The sequence below is a fragment of the Macrosteles quadrilineatus genome, unplaced genomic scaffold (assembly GCF_028750875.1).
Source record: "Macrosteles quadrilineatus isolate MER2022 unplaced genomic scaffold, UCM_ALF_1.0 Scaffold_1__1_contigs__length_201487025, whole genome shotgun sequence".
NCBI lineage: Eukaryota > Metazoa > Arthropoda > Insecta > Hemiptera > Cicadellidae > Macrosteles > Macrosteles quadrilineatus.
Window position 1 is genome coordinate 168,898,346 of NW_026542594.1, and position 17,001 is coordinate 168,915,346.

Genomic DNA, 17,001 nt, shown 5'->3' on the forward strand with positions numbered 1-17,001 from the left:
AAAAGTTATTGTAAATTATGTTATTTTCCCATAAAAACCCCATAAAATAACGGTAAATCAGATTTTCCCAAAATTGGCTCGAACGATTTTGATAAAAATGTAGTATGTTATAGTCCTTTAAATTCTGAAGAAAATTGTACAAATTCCATTTCCGTTTATTTAATCTCACCGCTTACGCATGATAAAGGTTGTTGAAAAACTTATGGGAGAAAGTATGTGTCAGAATGCTGATACCGTTTATTTGCATTTATCATGCCATGGCCAATACACGTTAAAATCAAATTTTTAATCAAGGTTACATTGGTTATAGTATGGGGAAAAATGTATGCAGGCTTCTAAAGTCCAAAGGCAGTACAATGCCACCAGCGACTCCGTACGGAGTTATTGATAACTTAGGTTTGCTGTTGCTGTAAAACGATTGTTTTTTCTGCTTTTTTCGGAATAGACATTGCGTTTTATCATGATTGTTGGAGTTAAAGTACAAATTAGTGAATATATATCGCAGTTTAAGTACTTATAGCTTTAGCATTAACCGTAAAATCTGCTGAAAATGGTAAGTAACACTCGTAAGTTAGCATTCCCAGGAACTGCGTATCGCACTTCGCACTGGCAATTCTGCATTGTTCTATGAATAGCCTTGAAACGCTATCATCTGGCTTGTATTCAACCGAAAATCGGCTGATCAAGAAAATCATGTGGGACTTAAGTAACGCGTTAAAATTCAAATTCTTTTGATATTTAAAAGCCACTCATCTTTCATATTTGAATATCTTATAACAACCTTCAAAGCCACAATCAGTCCAACAATCAATATCCCTCCTGGCTTGATGATTAGTTGGCCCAAGCTAGCTGGCAATTTTGTGCTTTGCGTCAGTTCCACTGTAATTGTTTAATTGTTATTACTCGATAAACAATGAAACATAGGGATGTTGATTGTTATTTCAGTAGCCTAACCTTTTTAAATTTGTGTAGCATTCCTCTCCCGAAGGATTGAAAAGACACATATTTAGGGTAACCGTTCATTAATTATGATTTAAGCCTAGCTCAGGTTACCTTATTAGGTAACTAAAGCTGTGTTAACCCATGTAAACTAGGTGGCGTTCGCAGAGGCATCCACAAAATTGAGCGGAGTCATCAAGGGTTCATATTAGGGCCTATATTGTTTTTGTCATACTGCAGTAAAAACAGTCGTTTTTAATGCATGCGTTGCGGGTCTAAAGTAGCATTTTTACTCTTTAGGGAGTAAAAATCGTTTTTAGCCTCTATGGAATAAAAATCTGCTATTGTCAACTCAGGTGTAAATTTCTATTGTAGCCTAAACGATTTCATGTATCGAAATATGTATCGATTCGTACTTCGTAATCATTTCAACCTACTACATTCTACAGTCTCTTCCCATAGCATTTTAGCATTGCAGATACATTAATCCATTCTCACACTCAACACTGCCCACCTTTACTTTTCCTTCACCACCCCCTATGTCGTGGATCTCTTTCCGTCTCTTCCCATAGCATTTTAGGATTGCAGATACATTAATTAAAGACAGTTCCCACACTCTGCACTGAAGCCTTACTACTTCCTTCACCATTTCCTACGTCATAGACCTGTTTCCTTGACTTCTCATGGCATTTAAGTATTAGATATATTTATCTAACTGCCCAAACGGTTCCCCCACTCTGCACTGCCAGCCTTTACTACTTCCTTCACCACTTCCTACGTCGTGGGGCCTGTTTCCTTCTCTTTTCATAGCATTTTAGGATTACAGATACAATCTAACTGCCACAATTGGTTCTCACACTATGCTCATACTTTACTAGTTCCTAAGCCACTTCCTACATCGTGGCCTGTTTTCATAGCATTTAAGTATTTTAGATGAATTAGGTAATCTAATTTCCACAAACATTCCCCGCACTCTGCACTGCTAGCCTTTACTACTTCTGTCACCATTTTCTATGTCGTGGGGATGCTTCCATCCCTTCTCATAGCATTTCAGCATTGCAGAATCTAACTGCTACAAACGGTTTACAGTTCCCACACTCCACACTGCTCACCTTACTACTTCCTTTACCTCTTCTTCATGCGGACCTGTTTCCCTCTCTTCCCATAGATTTAGATTGTAGATACCTTGTTCTAATCGTCATAAACAGTTCCCACACTCCGGACAGCACACCTTTACTACCTCCTTCACCACTTCCTACGTCTCGGACCTTTTTCCCTCCCTTCCCATAGCATTTGAGGATTGCAGATCCCTTAATCTAATTGTCATAAACAGTTCCCACACTCCGGACTGCTCGCATTTACTACTTCCTTCACCACTTCCTACGTCACGGACCTGTTCCCCCCCCTTCCCATAGGCCCTTAATCTAATCGTCATAAACAGTTTCCACACTCTGGACTGCTTGTCTTTACTACTTCCTTCACCACTTCCTACGTCATGGACCTCAAGCTAGTGTCGTCCTTTGATTGTATTTATGATCCATACCGTTTCTGTTCTAATATCTGTGGAATAATGCTATCAGCTATTTCTTTATCTACTGCATTCTAAAGTACACAGCTGATCATATGTCTTTGTTTTTGTGTCAAATACTGCTTCGCTTCCATAAGGATTACATTGAAACCTTGAGACCCAGTGGGGCGGATTCGTGAGAGACTTTTTTAACGCCATATAGATGTTGGCACTTACCGATATAGTCTTTATCACCATGCAAAATTTGAAAACGATTGATTCAGCCGTCTAGGAGGAGTTTGGGTATTACGAAATGCATAAGAGTCGACGTATAAGAGATTCGCTCGCTCCGCTCAGTTATATTTTTTATTTAGGCCTAGTTTGTTTACCAACAACAATTTAAAAAATTTAATGCTTAAAGTACCGTAATCAGATTGTTTTAGTTAAAAAAAAAACGTGCATTAGGCCGACTGGCTTACCGGTAATCATTTCAGTTAGGCCTAAATTAAATAAATGCCAAGGCTAATTTTGAATTTAAAATTAGGGCATAGGCTAGGCTAGTATTTTGTTTAATAAGTTGTTCCTTATATTAAAAATACTTTGTTATGAATCATGAAATAAGTTACTCCTTCTTCCTTAATGTTTGTAAGTTAATTGAGTTTGCGGTGAAGTAGGCCTATGTAAAAAGGCACCCCTACCCCTCAGTACCTTTGCCCCTCCTACTCTTCTTCCTACCCCACCTTGGGCGTCAGTCCCCAATCAGCGGTCATTGAGTAAACATCTAGCCTACATTTTGAAAACGTGCTGGTCTCTAGTGCCGGATCTTTCAAGTGACGAATATCGCGCTGCAGGTCATTGTAGGCAGTTGTTGATGCAAAGGCTTCTTTTTTTTCAAAAAACCTGTAAAGTGTGCATAGACTGTGACTGTATGTAAAAGACAAGCAAAATTTAAAATAGGCTAAGTTGAAAGTCTCTTTAAAGAGGTTGCTTTACATGAAAAGTATTCCCGTTTTCTAGCATAATAGTTTGTTAATAGTGTTGCAATAAATATGATGAAATATAGGCCTATAGTTCATCACATGGGCTAAAAGTGACTTTTCAACCCTCACTGATTTTCCGACCTCAGGTTTGTCTTGATTGTAAAACGAGCTCAGGTTTATAAGGCCTACCGTACTCAAATTAAGTTTAGCCTAGCCTATTTTTGGGGTTTCTATGAACATCGATTTCTAAAGTGGGGTTTTCACCTAATTTATGGTTTAGGCTTTTTTTTTTATTGTTTTAGCCTAATCTAAGGCGGCAGTTTAAGAAAAAGTAGCCTACTACAAATAGATTTTCTCTGGTCTTATTTTAACCTATTATATCAGCTGATATTATTATAAGGTATGTTAAGAGTTATAATTATTATTCTGTTTTGGCTTTATTGTTGTTAACTTACATGTTTTGAATAAGGCCTAATCTTTTCATACACATAAGTTAAAATGGTGGTTATTTTACTGTATCCCACTAAGTGTTATTGACAACCTCAAAAACCTGAGTTTTGGGATAAAACAATGGAGTTTGCCCTTCCTAAATTTGCCAGAGGAAAAAAGTGTCCAGAGTTGCATAATATAGGTTAGTCAAAGAAAAAAAAAACTTTGTTAAAATCACTTGAGAAGGACTAACAAAATCCATTACCGGTACTGTGTAATCAAAATATTCACAGCAGAACTTAGTTCATCAGGCGCAATATGAAAGTTAACTCTGCGCCCTGACAAAAATCAATTGATACTAACTTAGTCCCAATACCATCTAAAAATTGAATAAATCTTTTAAAATTGATAATCCTGATGCTGAATTAATAAGTTAAAATACTAGACTATGAAATAATAAAAAAAACTCAACCTAAGTTAGGTGATTACCAAATTATTGTTACCATTTTATAGTTTGATTTTCCCTATTTATAAGTAGAAATTAAAACTTAAATAGGCTTAAGTTGTAACTTAAAGCACAGAAAACATACTACTATAACCCAGAATGCCAACCGCATGGTAAAAACAATTAAGTGTTTTGAGAGAGCTTTGCCTGTCAATCCGTAGCAGCGTTGCCATGCACTCAGCATAGCAACGCTGGTGGCGCTGCCTACGAATTGACAGGCAAAGCTCTCTCAAAACACTTAATGGTTTTTACCATGCGGTTGGCATTCTGGTTAAATAGTATTATGTTTTCTGTGCTTAAAGTCACAGATATTTTTGGGGAAATCACTTCCTAACTTATATTCATACAGAAAAGCCGTCCACTATTTTGTTAAATTTTCTGCAATAAATTTGAAATGATATTTTATTTAGTCTTAGCATTTACTTCAATATCTACGCAAGTTAAATGTAGGATTTATGTTGGCTATTACAGTTAGCCTACTGTCCCGAAAGCCTGTTATGGTAGGTAATCTGTGGTTTTGTCTAAAAAAACTGTTGTACCTACGAGAAGTTTTCCTCACCTGAATTTATAATTTATTGCACCTAGAAATTTAATTTTTCCTACAGTTACCTAACAATGTACATGTTCTCTCACTGATTTGAGAAAGTAAAGTGGCCAATTCGCTCATCAGTGAGACAATGTTAACATTGTCTCACTCTAATTACTTTGTCTCACTCCAGATTTGCAACGTGAAGGCACGAAATAGTGAGCGCGTAACATGCAGGCAACGTCGTGTGCGCGCGAAGTACGTTGGCAGCACTGGCTGTAAATCAGCTGGTCAACTGTTGTACTGTTGTATTTGACACTTCACATTAAATGTTATATTAAAAGTTCACTTCTGTGTAAAAATAGGTTATGTTTGAAGAAACATAAGACCAATTTATTTGTTTTATAGTAACTGTAGGAAAAGTATAATGTGCAACTCGAGTTCAAAGTACAATTGCCTCACTCGAGAAACCATTCCTCACTCGCCTACGGCTCGTGAGTAAGGATTTCTCTCGAGTGAGTCAATTGTTCACTTTTCTCACTAGTTGCACAAATAACTATTAACTTAACTCTAAGGCCTCTTATTTAATTTTTAATCAATTATAAATTATTTGAGATAGAGAGGGACGCCACCTAGGTGCATATTTTAAGCCAAGGATGAGTGAAGAATGTTGTGAGATGATTTTTGTAGCTTTGTTACTGACTAAGATCAGCTGGTTCACCAGTCGGGATAATTTATTTCAAGCTAATCATTTACTAGGCCTACCAGGTTTTTCTTGTTGTCTTTGATTATATTTTTTTAACTGCTGGTCAGGCAACCATGTAACTTAGGTATGCCACTGCCCACTGTCAGCCATGTCAGAGTTTGCCACTTCTGCCTGGTCTTTAATTTCACAAATGTACATATTCCTATAAAATTTAAATCAGTGACTCTAAAGGATATTTAATAAACTATTTATCCATAATAACCAAATTGGATATGTACCAGTAGAACAAACCATAATTTTACATTATAATTAGACTAGGTATTGATTTCCCTTTGAATTTAATGTAATAATGAGTCTATGAAAGCCCTTTAAATTGTCTAGGTGGTGGAGAGTTTGCGAGTTTTACTTTATTTATCTATTTAACCATTATTTTTACAATTTATTAATATACTAGATTGTTTTTATTAATTTTGTGGGAAAACTTCCCCTCTCTTCCTGAGATGGCCAGAAATGTTGGCCTACAACCTTTGATTTTTAGCAGGGGTTCAAAGATGAACAAGAGAAACCGGGTAGGCCTAATAAATTATTAGTTTTAAATAAATGATCCTGACTGGTGAACCAGCTAATCTTAGTCACCAACTAGTAACAAAGCTACAAAGATCATATTACAACATTCTTCACTCATCCTTGAGTTAAAATACGCACCTAGGTGGCGTCCCTCCCTATCTCAAATAATTGATTAACTTCTGTTGATAGCCTATAATGTGGCTAATCATCGTATCATCATTATGACAGCAATGAATATGGTTTTGTTGTGTAGGCTACACAGCTAATTATTTTGTCTAATCGAATAGATTTGTACACAAACAAAAATGTACAATAATTAACTCAAGTAGGTTGTTTGGTTTTTAAGCTAATTAACAAAATATTAATTTGTCTGATAAGATTAATTAGTATCAATTTTGTAAAGGTTTTAAGATTATAACCTAGGCTTATAGGTCTGTCTAACTATATGTCTTTTACCTATTAAATATTTTTTTCAGTAAACAATTTTAACTAATAGTATGATTTTTGTCTATTTATAAATTTTATTTTCTAGGCTAATTAATTGAATTAATTTCCAAAAAGAATTTGGTCTATGCCTGTTAAAAATTATAACAATAAGATAAAATCGTTCTCCTGTCAGTCTAGCTTAAAAAACTCAACAAACAAAGCACAGCATTATTACCCTTTTGTTTGGTTGGATTCAGTGATGTAGATAGTAAAACATTGAACGTGTTACATTTACCGTTTATTAGCTCTGGTTAACCTAGGTTTGTTACAGATGACAGCGGCAGCACCTGTTGCAGCTCCGGTTGGGGCCGCGGCCCCGTCACAGCCGCAGGGCACTAGGTTCATGGTGCAATGGGAGGAACATCCCATGCATCTGGCAACAAGACTCGGCTACCTTCTTGAGCATCAGTCTCTCGTAGACGTCACACTCATGTGTAACACACACACTCTCAAAGTCCACCGTTCCGTACTTGCTGCCTGCAGTCCTTACTTTGAGGTGAGACGGCGACGTCGGCCTGTTTGGTATTGATTAAGTGAGAACTAATGTTTTTGTGTCAATAATTGGTATTCAGTTTTTAACCAAGCCAAACTTTTTTTCAAACGTAAACTATAACATATATTTGATGTAATGAATTTTAGAATAAAGTCAATACCAAGCTTGTAGAGTGGTTAGTGCTAGAGGTTCAGTTCAATTAGCCTACCAATGTTAGTTCTTATTTTATATTGTCACTAAATAGTGGTTTAAGTTCACCTTATGCTAAAGATTCAATAATTTCATCACCTTCAAAAACCAAAGAGAAAGGGATAATTTAGGTTTCATAAGCGCCGTTCACAGCTGGCGAGTTAACAAGCTACACACCGGCTTTTTTACACGCAGCTTGTAAACTAGCTACTTGCTCAAAAGCTGCTTTTAAAAAAGCTCTGGAGAAAGATAACTCCTGCGGCTACTTTACATGCCCATTCGCCAAATTTTGAGCAAGACAGTGTGTAAGTAGCTCCTTTTGGGGGATTGTGAACACAGTTGCTTGTGCTTGATATTCAAAGATGTCGGAGGAGTTTAGTTCTAGCTGGAGTTGTAGTTGTAGCCAAAGTTTTAAAAATGAATTGATTAGTTGGCAAGAGCTGTTTTAAAAACGTGTCCCTCAATGGTTCATTAGCATTGTTTTTATTTTTGATGTTCCACAAGGCTGGGTACTATTGGTACACTTTTAGGAACACCGATAGACCTTATATTCGCCACAGTCCACTTCATTTTAAATGTTCCCTAACGCCAATAACAAATTAACACAACCAGCAAGATTTCACTAAAGGTCAACCAAGTCGTCTGGAAGCCAGCTACTAAGTCAATGGAAAAGCGACTACAACAACTACAAGCGCACTCTCCGACCCTTTCTACACGCTGGCATGTAGCTTGTAAACTCGCCACATGTAAAAGGGGGCTTTAGGCAAGTTAAATGTGCTATCAGTTATTATGCGGCAATATGAAATATGCAATGTGCTATTACAAAGGGCAAAGTTAAAAGATAACATTACACCTTTCAGATCTGCATCAGCAATTAAAACTATTGAATTTCCCACTAGTAGGCTAAGGGGGGAGCAAGCTGGCGTAGTGGTTAGGGCGCGGAACTTCAGTCCCTGAGGTCCCGGGTTTGATCCCCGCCAAGTTACCGATGGATTTTATCTAAGTGATAATGCCGCAACCCCTAGGTCTAGTCTGAAGTAATGTGAAAAACAATCCCAGGCTCATGCCTAGCGTCCTAGGACAAAAAAAAAAAAAAAAAAAAAAAAAAACTAGTAGGCTAAGGCTTGAAAGACCAGGTTATTATAATTTTTAGCATAAGTCTTTAAAGATGCATTGTTTGGATATAAAACGAATCAGTAAGTTATCACCATTATCTATTGGGCTAAAAGTAAACAATAAGCATATTTCAGCAAACTTTTATGAGGTGCTGATCAAAAAGTGTGTTAGTTTTGACTCAGAAAGTGAGTTCAAGATAAGAGTTATTAAATTATGTTCTCAATTTCAATTGAAAATAATAAAAATTATTTTTTTTTTAAATGAAGTAGGTAGCACTGGAATATAAGGTTTTGATTATTATATTAGTTTGGGTATGTGTCAATTTATTTGTATGCTGACACAATCTAGATAGTTTTGTGATCTGGTCCTATGTAATTAGTTTGTTAAATCAAATTAATTTATTGTTATAGTCTGTACTCCAAAGGCAGTTGGGGAATCACCCATTGATTGTTCTTAAAGACATGAAATTTTGCGTTCTGAAATCTCTCATCGAGTTCATGTATTGTGGAGAAACTAGTGTCACCGAAGAGAACCTGAATCCTTTGATGGAAGCAGCTAAATTTTTTGAGGTGGGTGGTTATTTATGTATTGCTTGATTTTAATTTGTCTTGTAATTAAAGAATCTTTTGTATGCAGATTAATGACTTCTATGTCTTCTAGGTTCTATGGGTTCTATGTTTCTAGGTTGCAGAAATATGTTTTCAATTTTTTAGATAAAAGTAAACATTAAAAATTATCTATAATATCTTGACAGTAAGTGACGTGTCCATGTTTCGTTGGTATTGTAGAAAGGTGCCTAATATGGTGTTTGGTTACATAACCGTGCAAGATAAAGTATGCAACTAGTAAGCACTCGTAAACAAGTAATTAATTGTGGAATGTTTAGGTTGATCAGCCCCAAACCAGCTGTTACAGGTGTGGGTGTTGGTCACTTATTAGGGTCTACTGTTACTCAACTAAACTAACACTAAAGGTGACTAGCGAACCCAATAGCGACAAATTACGTTTCTTTAAGCCTTAAACAAATAAAAATACCCCCGACTAAACGAATTTATATTTTCCTGATATGTTTTACAATTACATCCATTTAAATAACATTAGGTTTAATGAATACCTAGATTTGCTGCTTCAGGGAGAGCAGTAACTAGTGTTTTTATAAAATACTAGCTGGCCCGACAGACGTCGTCCTGTCCTAATGTGGTTTTATGTCAAATGCTCGTTCATTTTCAAGATGAGCTCGTTCGGATGGCTCAAATCACGTCCTGGTTGAAGTTCGTTAGCTACGCTCACTCACCTTTTGGTTGCAGATTAGTTGTTGTCATAAACTAAGAAAAATATAGTGCTGCACCCTGTTGGTAAACCTATTACCTTTTTAATGCTATTGAACATCACAGAATCAAATTGTTTATTTGAACGAGCTGTTAAGATTCTTTAATTCCATTTAAATATGAGTACTCATAAGGTTAACATTGGAAACTCCAGAGCCACTGGGGCGGAGCCCTTTTGACAGATCTGCACCAAAATTCACACAAACTATCCTTGAATAATGCTTAATAATGCCTGAAAGTTTCATTACAATCTGTCGAGCGGTTTTGGAGTCCATAAAGGACAAACAAATATACATACAAACAAACATACATTAGATTTTATAAATATATTACAAGTTTCAATCAAATACATTAACCGATTTTTATTTCCTTTAACAACATTTTCATTGTAAAACAGTCAATCTATTGAATTTCAACGATGGCGTGTTTATCCATTGTGAATTAATTTTAATCCGGCATTTTAGGTGAAAGGTCTGTGTACAATGTCCAAAGAAGTGCTTGGTGGAGAACGCCCTTCACCTTCTAAACCAGTGACTTCGTCTACAGCTATCAACGGCGCTACAAGTGGCAGTATCGCTGATATTTTCCCATCAACCACCTATAGAGGTAAATTGCTGTTAATGTAAGAAATTCCTAGGTATGGATGGGGTTCTAAAATATCTAGGAAAAATGTATTCTATTATTAATTTTAGCGTGGGGTTACATATAACTCAAAATCTACTTGCCTCAGGATTTGTTCCAACCATCAGAAATTTGGCCTTGTTTGCAAGTGATGATGAAGATGTCTTCACAAATTTGCTGGTATAGGATTGGCGATGATGTCGTCTGCCAAAATCGTTTTTTTCTACGCCAGTGGCATTTCACAAGAGAAGTTACGAGAGATTAAATGTGTAGTGGATGTGCCGGGGATTGAACCCGTCCCTCTCGCACCGAAGTCCGAGACGCTAACCACTAGGCTAGCAACACAACCAAAATATATCTCTTAAAAAAATCAAATAAAATAAAAATATATCGCTTAAAATATATCTATGATATTGTCGCTACTGCGGGAGTAGATGTTGTCTCTGCAATTGTGGAAGATGTAGAAGATTTACTGCTATGGTGGTTGACGATTTTACCTGGGTTGTGAGTGATGTTCACACAATTTACTGTAATTGCGTGAGATATTCATCATTTTGCTATTATGGCAAGTGACGATGCTGATAGCCCGGATAACTTCAAAATCACTAATTACACTCAAGATGATAACAAATAGTACAATGAAGACTGTAAATTTGTTTTGATTGTCATTATAGCCATTTGCAAAAAGTTACTCAATATTTAAAAAAAAAATTCAGGTTTCCCTTGTTGCACAAGAAGTAAAAGCTTGTGAAAAATCCCGTCTGTAACTAAAACTGCAATCTCATCGATCCGCGGACATATTCTTTAAAAAAACTGTTAAGGATTATCGAATTATTTTTATAGATACTAAATACTGATAGTTATAAAGTTTTCCGGATGAGATATCAAATTTGTAATAAATTCCTGTACCTGTGGAGGTTGCAAATTACAAATACCCATTTTTGCTGCGAAATCATTTATAGGATCCAGCAACCAATCTGCCAATGTTGTATTAATCATCAGATAATGTCCAGTAAATATATATTTGACTGAGTCAAAAGAATGATCTACTGACCATGGTTAATACACTTAAGATTGATGTAGAGTAACTATGAATGGCCTAAGAATATTCTTAGGATCCTAAGATTATTCTTAGGTTGGACTAGTTATGTTAAAAATTAACCTTTTTTAATTTATCTTTAATTGTCATAGGCAGGGGACGTCGTTCTGGAGGAGCTAGAGGACGCAGAAACTTGGCTACAATGTTGATCCCTCCCCCTCAAGGAGCTCCGCAGTCCGAGACGGCTCAAATCATGCTTAGCCTTTCCAACAACTCCACTTCACCGACACTACAAACTACCAGCCGTAATGTAAGAATCAGTCCCAATAGTCGCTTAGGACGTTCTTTACAACCTGCCTCCACTATCCTTGACAGTACAAACCTTCTTCGTAACGGATCTTTAACAACAACAGATTTGAAAGCACTTCGAGAACAGCTCAATCTAGAACCCCGGAGGAGGGGTCGAAGACGTCAGACGTTTGGAATGGGACGAGGTAGGATAAAAGATCTAAGTGACACAAAGTTTGGAATACAAAATATCAAGAAAGAGATGGAGGATGTGTCTCACAAAGATGGACTTGTCTGCAAACCTCTTGAGTCAAAATTGAATGTAGTCAACAATAATGGAAACAATGATGCTCAGAGTCCTTTGTTAGCGTCTTTACTCTCAAAAGCCGAAGCTCTTGCCAAAGCCAAAGTTAAAACAGAAAATGAATGTGATGAAGGGCAGACAACAGAACAGGAAACAATTATGTATCAGTTTGATGGAGAATCTAGCGGAGCGACTAAGTACTTGGACGCTCTTAAAGAAGCCGGTCTGCCTACTGATGTACCTGTATTGATTGACAACGGAGATGGCAACTATGTGACTTTAACTGAAGATGTCCTCATGAATGTTTTAGGCAACAACGAGGAGTTCCAGTTCCAAGTCACTGAAGCTACACTCGAGCAAGGAGATGTAAGTGAAGGGGTTGTTTTACAAGATGGGACCATCATGATGACAGGCAAGAATGGGAAATCTGATATATCTGGTCCTCTACTCACCGTTTCCAAGAAACCCATAACGATTAAGGGTGTGAGGGAGGTCAAAGGGAAGAGGGGACCAAAACAGAAGCATCTTATTGTCAAAGACATGTTGGCCAAAAAAAATACTGGAATTGAGACAAGTCCACAACCAAAAGCTGTTAAAAAAGCTAGCAATAAAAAATCTGTCCAAGAACTTATAAATGAAGCCGTTCTAGAAAGTTTAAAGAATGGAGCTGCTAGTGAAGCAGAAGCAGACCCTGATGCAGTCGTTCTTTTTGAAGTTACTGGCAACGATAAAGTAAATAAATATGTTGTGTCGTCCAAAGAAGTTAATGCTCTCAAAGCTATGAATGAGCAGATGGAAAAACAGAAGAAGCTGAATTCACCAACTGAAAAGAAATGTGCATTATCTTCAACAGTGATAGATGGCAACACAAACATCGCTGAAATAAAACTTACTGTTCCCAAAAACTCTAGGAAATCCATTGTTTCTGAAGTGTTGGCAAGAGCACAAAGTCTAGAGAGCCAAGTGAAAGGTAGTTTGCTCAACGATGTTCCTGACTCATCACCAAGTAAGAGTGATGAAATCAAAAACGAAGCAAGATCTCCTCAAATGCTTGACATGAGTATAACATCAGATGTTCTAAATGACAGTTCTCAACTAATTAACATTAATTCAACAAGTGACAATCTTGAAAATTCAACTATGATAGATCTTGAGGAAGAATCTCAAATTTTGGGTGTAGATCATTCTACTGCAATTTTGGATGAGGAAAATTCAATGGTAGTGTTGAATGAAGAAAACCAAATAATAGAATTGCAAAAGCATCATGATACCATCCATATGTCTGGAAATGAGAATCTAATTGTTGTGAACGAAAGTGTACAAGACACAAATCAAGAACAGGTAGATTCAATTGAAGAGCCGAATGAAGATTCACAGCTTATGCAAATTAGTGAAGTTTCTCAAGAAATGGGACCAGAAGAAGCGTCTGAAGGAATAAGTGTCAGCGCTGATGAGACAGACCCTGCGACTAGGAGAGATATGCCATTGCTGGAAAATGAATCACAGCTGGTAGAGTTTGAACTGATCGATGGGAGTGGCTCAAAAATAAAATCTTACAAAGCATTTACAGTTGATGGGAACATATTAAGTCAAAAAGAAATATCTGAACTATCTAGACTAACCGACCAAAACAAAGATTCAGATGTAATTGGACTTTTAGATATGGTGTGTGAGGAAGCAGCATCAAACGATATTGATAGTCAGGTCGATGATGAGAGTGCTAATAAAGAAATCATGCCTTCACATAATTCCGTTAACCCAAACATCACCTCTCTTGAACCGGATTGCTCGTCATTCAAAGTGGTGGAAGCGGAGAAAGGGTGTTATAACCTAGTCCCAGTAGAAAAAGACTTTAGTCAAAGCACTGGGAACTTGTTGAAGTACACTGTTATGTCCGAGAAAGTGGATTTTGAAGGAGATGAATCAACAAGCTTTAATGCATCAGGCACAGAGCATTTGGTGTTGGAAGAAGTACAAAACATGAATACTGCTAGTTTAAACTCAACTGAGATGTCCTTAGACGGTGGAGAATGTCAGGAGTTGTCTGTTGAACAAGCCCTACAAGCTATGATGGGCGATGAAAACAGTACTGGTATAGAGACCCAAGATTTTTCCCAAGGAGACGAGGAAAAAATTGTAAACGACGAAAAACCGTTAACCGAGGATCCTAGTGTACATTCAACGGAAGGTGAAACATCACATAATAATGTTGATACGCAAAAATTCGAGTTTGTGTATGAAACGTCAGAAAACCCTGTTAATGAGGAAGCTGCTATTTCCGCTCTAAATCCCCTACCTGAAACCAGTACTAGTGATGTTCTGTCTAATATGATAATAACGAAATCAGAGGAGACTTCTAAAGAAGCTAATGAGAACCCTACAATTGTCTCTCCGACAAAAGATGTACCATTCGCTGTTGGTCTTCTACCTTTAAAAGATGCTCTTGTCCAAATACAGTCAACTCCTGATCATCAGCCCCGAAAAACAAGGTCAGGAAGTACTAGTAAACCAGAAGTCATAGGAGCTAAAAGGAGATCATCTTCAGAAAATTCATCAGATGGTCCTAGTAAAAGAAGAAAAAGTTTTGAAGACGGAGATATTCCTACTACCCGCAATGAAGAGGAAGAAAGTGTTACGTGAGCGTTTTTTTGGTATTTGAACCACTCTTAATCCAAGTTTTTTTCAGGTTTTTTGTTTTGTTTTTATCTAATTGATGAACAGTTTTATTTTTGTTTGGCGGGTTTTTTGTCTTTGTTAACTGTTATGATGAGTTATACTGTACATAACAGATTCTGTTGCTGTTAATAAAATTTTAACAGGGAATATGTAAAGTGTAAATACTCTTAATTTATTCTCTCACATGTCTTATGAACATCACAGTTGTATGCCATAATGTATCATGTTAAGAAGATTGTGTTGGTTAAAACCAACTCGCAATTTTAATTTTTTACAATGTTATCTAATTTTGTATTAGATAGTACACTCAGTCATCAATTTAAGTTTTTTTTTATCTTTAATAAAGTTTGTTTTTCACCAAGTTTTTTTGTCTTGTAGTCTTAATGTGATGTTTTAGGTGTATTTTATTTATGTAAAATTTTAGATGTAATTAAAAAGTTGGATCCAATCCTAATAAGTTGGATATAATTTAGAAAAAGTATGGATTTTATCCAAAGGGTTGACATTACCATCAAATGAAAAGGAAATATATTTTGTTAATATTTTTTTGTAGCAGTCTAAAGTAATACTATCTAATGTAATGCCAATTTGATCTTAATCTAAATATTTTTTGATATTAATTCATGTATCCTCATCCTCCTTTAGATGAAACATTCTACAAAAATGTATTTTTCTCCCATTAAATTAGAGTTATTACCAAAATTATTTTTATAATTTTATTTTGCATGCAAAACTGTGGAATGTTAGTAACTAAGCATGTTAATTTGTGATTAGCTTATAAAAAGATAGGGCATTTGCCAGGAATTATTAAGGAAATTGACAGGAAAGCAGGCTTACCTTTAAATAAGTCCATAGAGACACATAACACATCACAAAATTAAAAGTAGAAATTTTCGTGGTCACTGACCACTTTTTCAACCACTGGAGATTGGAGAAATGGCAATGGCAGTTGCAATTTGAATCTATTACACCTTGTCACAAAGCACAAAGATACACTATGTTACACCTTGTTACACTATGTGACAAGGTGTAATAGATTCAAATTGCAACTGCCATTGCCATTTCTCCAATCTCCAGTGGTTGAAAAAGTGGTCAGTGACCACGAAAATTTCTACTTTTAATTTTGTGATGTGTTATGTGTCTCTATGGACTTATTTAAAGGTAAGCCTGCTTTCCTGTCAATTTCCTTAATAATTCCTGGTAATTTGTGATTAGAAAATTAATCAAAGGTTAGCTTGACATTTTGAGATGATTAGTGTGGAATGGATGTGAAATTCATTTTCAACCAAAAAGATGTTTTAGCTAGGTTAACCAGGTGTTCTTTAGGTTAACAGAACTTCTTTACCTGATGACTTATCAAAAGACTTATTTATCTTCATCCATCTAATCTAAAGTATTCTTGTATGGATTTAAATTTAACCAATTAAAAAAAACATGTTTATGATAGTGGTTCAGAATCTTTTGCTAATCTGTCAATTACACAACGACATTGTTTGGAAACTGTTATTCAAAACATTTGTCCTTGCTTTAATTCCACTAATTGTGTTTTGTTTCCAGCCAATATGTGCTTATTTTGTTTTTATTAACTCAAATTAAAAAATTCCAGTTATAACTTCGTACCTCATAAAAATTGATTTACATTCAGCTTCTTTTTTTCTGTTGCTACTAAGTTTTTCTGTATAATGGGTCCAATTTTCTTTTCAAGTTGTGTTTAATAATGAATTGTATCATGTGGGTTTTAAAACTTGTTATTTATTTTGTAATTTCTTTTATTGTTACGTGTTAGGAAAAAGCAAAATTATTTTTATAGTATTTTTCATTTTTTGAAAATTACAATAAACTTATAACTTAAGTAGTATTTACCTTAATAATCGCCTAATCTTTAATTTTTGGTTGAGACCTATGTGTTTTTGGTGAAATTATCTTTAGGGTCTTCTTTAATGATTTAGTCATAAAAATAATTATATAAATATGGTCAGTATATTTAAACTTAATACATACTTAATGTTCACCTTCTGTAAACACCTAACCTCAATTTAGGAATTTGTGATACATGATGTACACAAAAAGTAATTAACACCAATCTGAAAATCCTAAAAATGGTTGATCTAACTCAGGGGCAATTTACCGAATGGGCACATGCCTATGGCGGGAGGCAATTTATAACTTAAGAAGGGTAAAAAAATTGGAAATTAAAAAATAATTTGGTGGTTGTATTTGCATGCGGTCTCAGTAAACTTCTGATAATCCCTCACGGCTGTGTTGACATCATTATTGTCTCCTGTCGCCGTATGGACATTGT

The 17,001-nt window shown here is 35.8% G+C and overlaps 1 protein-coding gene across 1 annotated transcript; it reads left to right on the top strand.

The window, feature by feature from the left end:
- Window positions 1–402: 402 nt before the first annotated feature.
- LOC128989549 (mucin-22-like) lies at window positions 403–15,060 on the top strand. Its single transcript, XM_054411452.1, has 5 exons — window positions 403–553; window positions 6,917–7,141; window positions 8,854–9,012; window positions 10,236–10,377; window positions 11,584–15,060. The coding sequence occupies exons 1-5, from the start codon at window positions 551–553 to the stop codon at window positions 14,661–14,663; spliced, it is 3,609 nt and encodes a 1,202-aa protein (XP_054267427.1). The 5' UTR covers window positions 403–550; the 3' UTR covers window positions 14,664–15,060.
- The last annotated feature ends 1,941 nt before the right edge of the window (window positions 15,061–17,001 follow it).

What these genes read in the sequence shown, in the direction of transcription:
- LOC128989549 (XM_054411452.1), top strand. An exon ending in CCTGCAGTCCTTACTTTGAG is followed by an intron (nt 7,142 to 8,853) that starts GTGAGACGGCGA and finishes TTATTGTTATAG; the next exon opens with TCTGTACTCCAAAGGCAGTT. An exon ending in CCCATCAACCACCTATAGAG is followed by an intron (nt 10,378 to 11,583) that starts GTAAATTGCTGT and finishes TAATTGTCATAG; the next exon opens with GCAGGGGACGTCGTTCTGGA.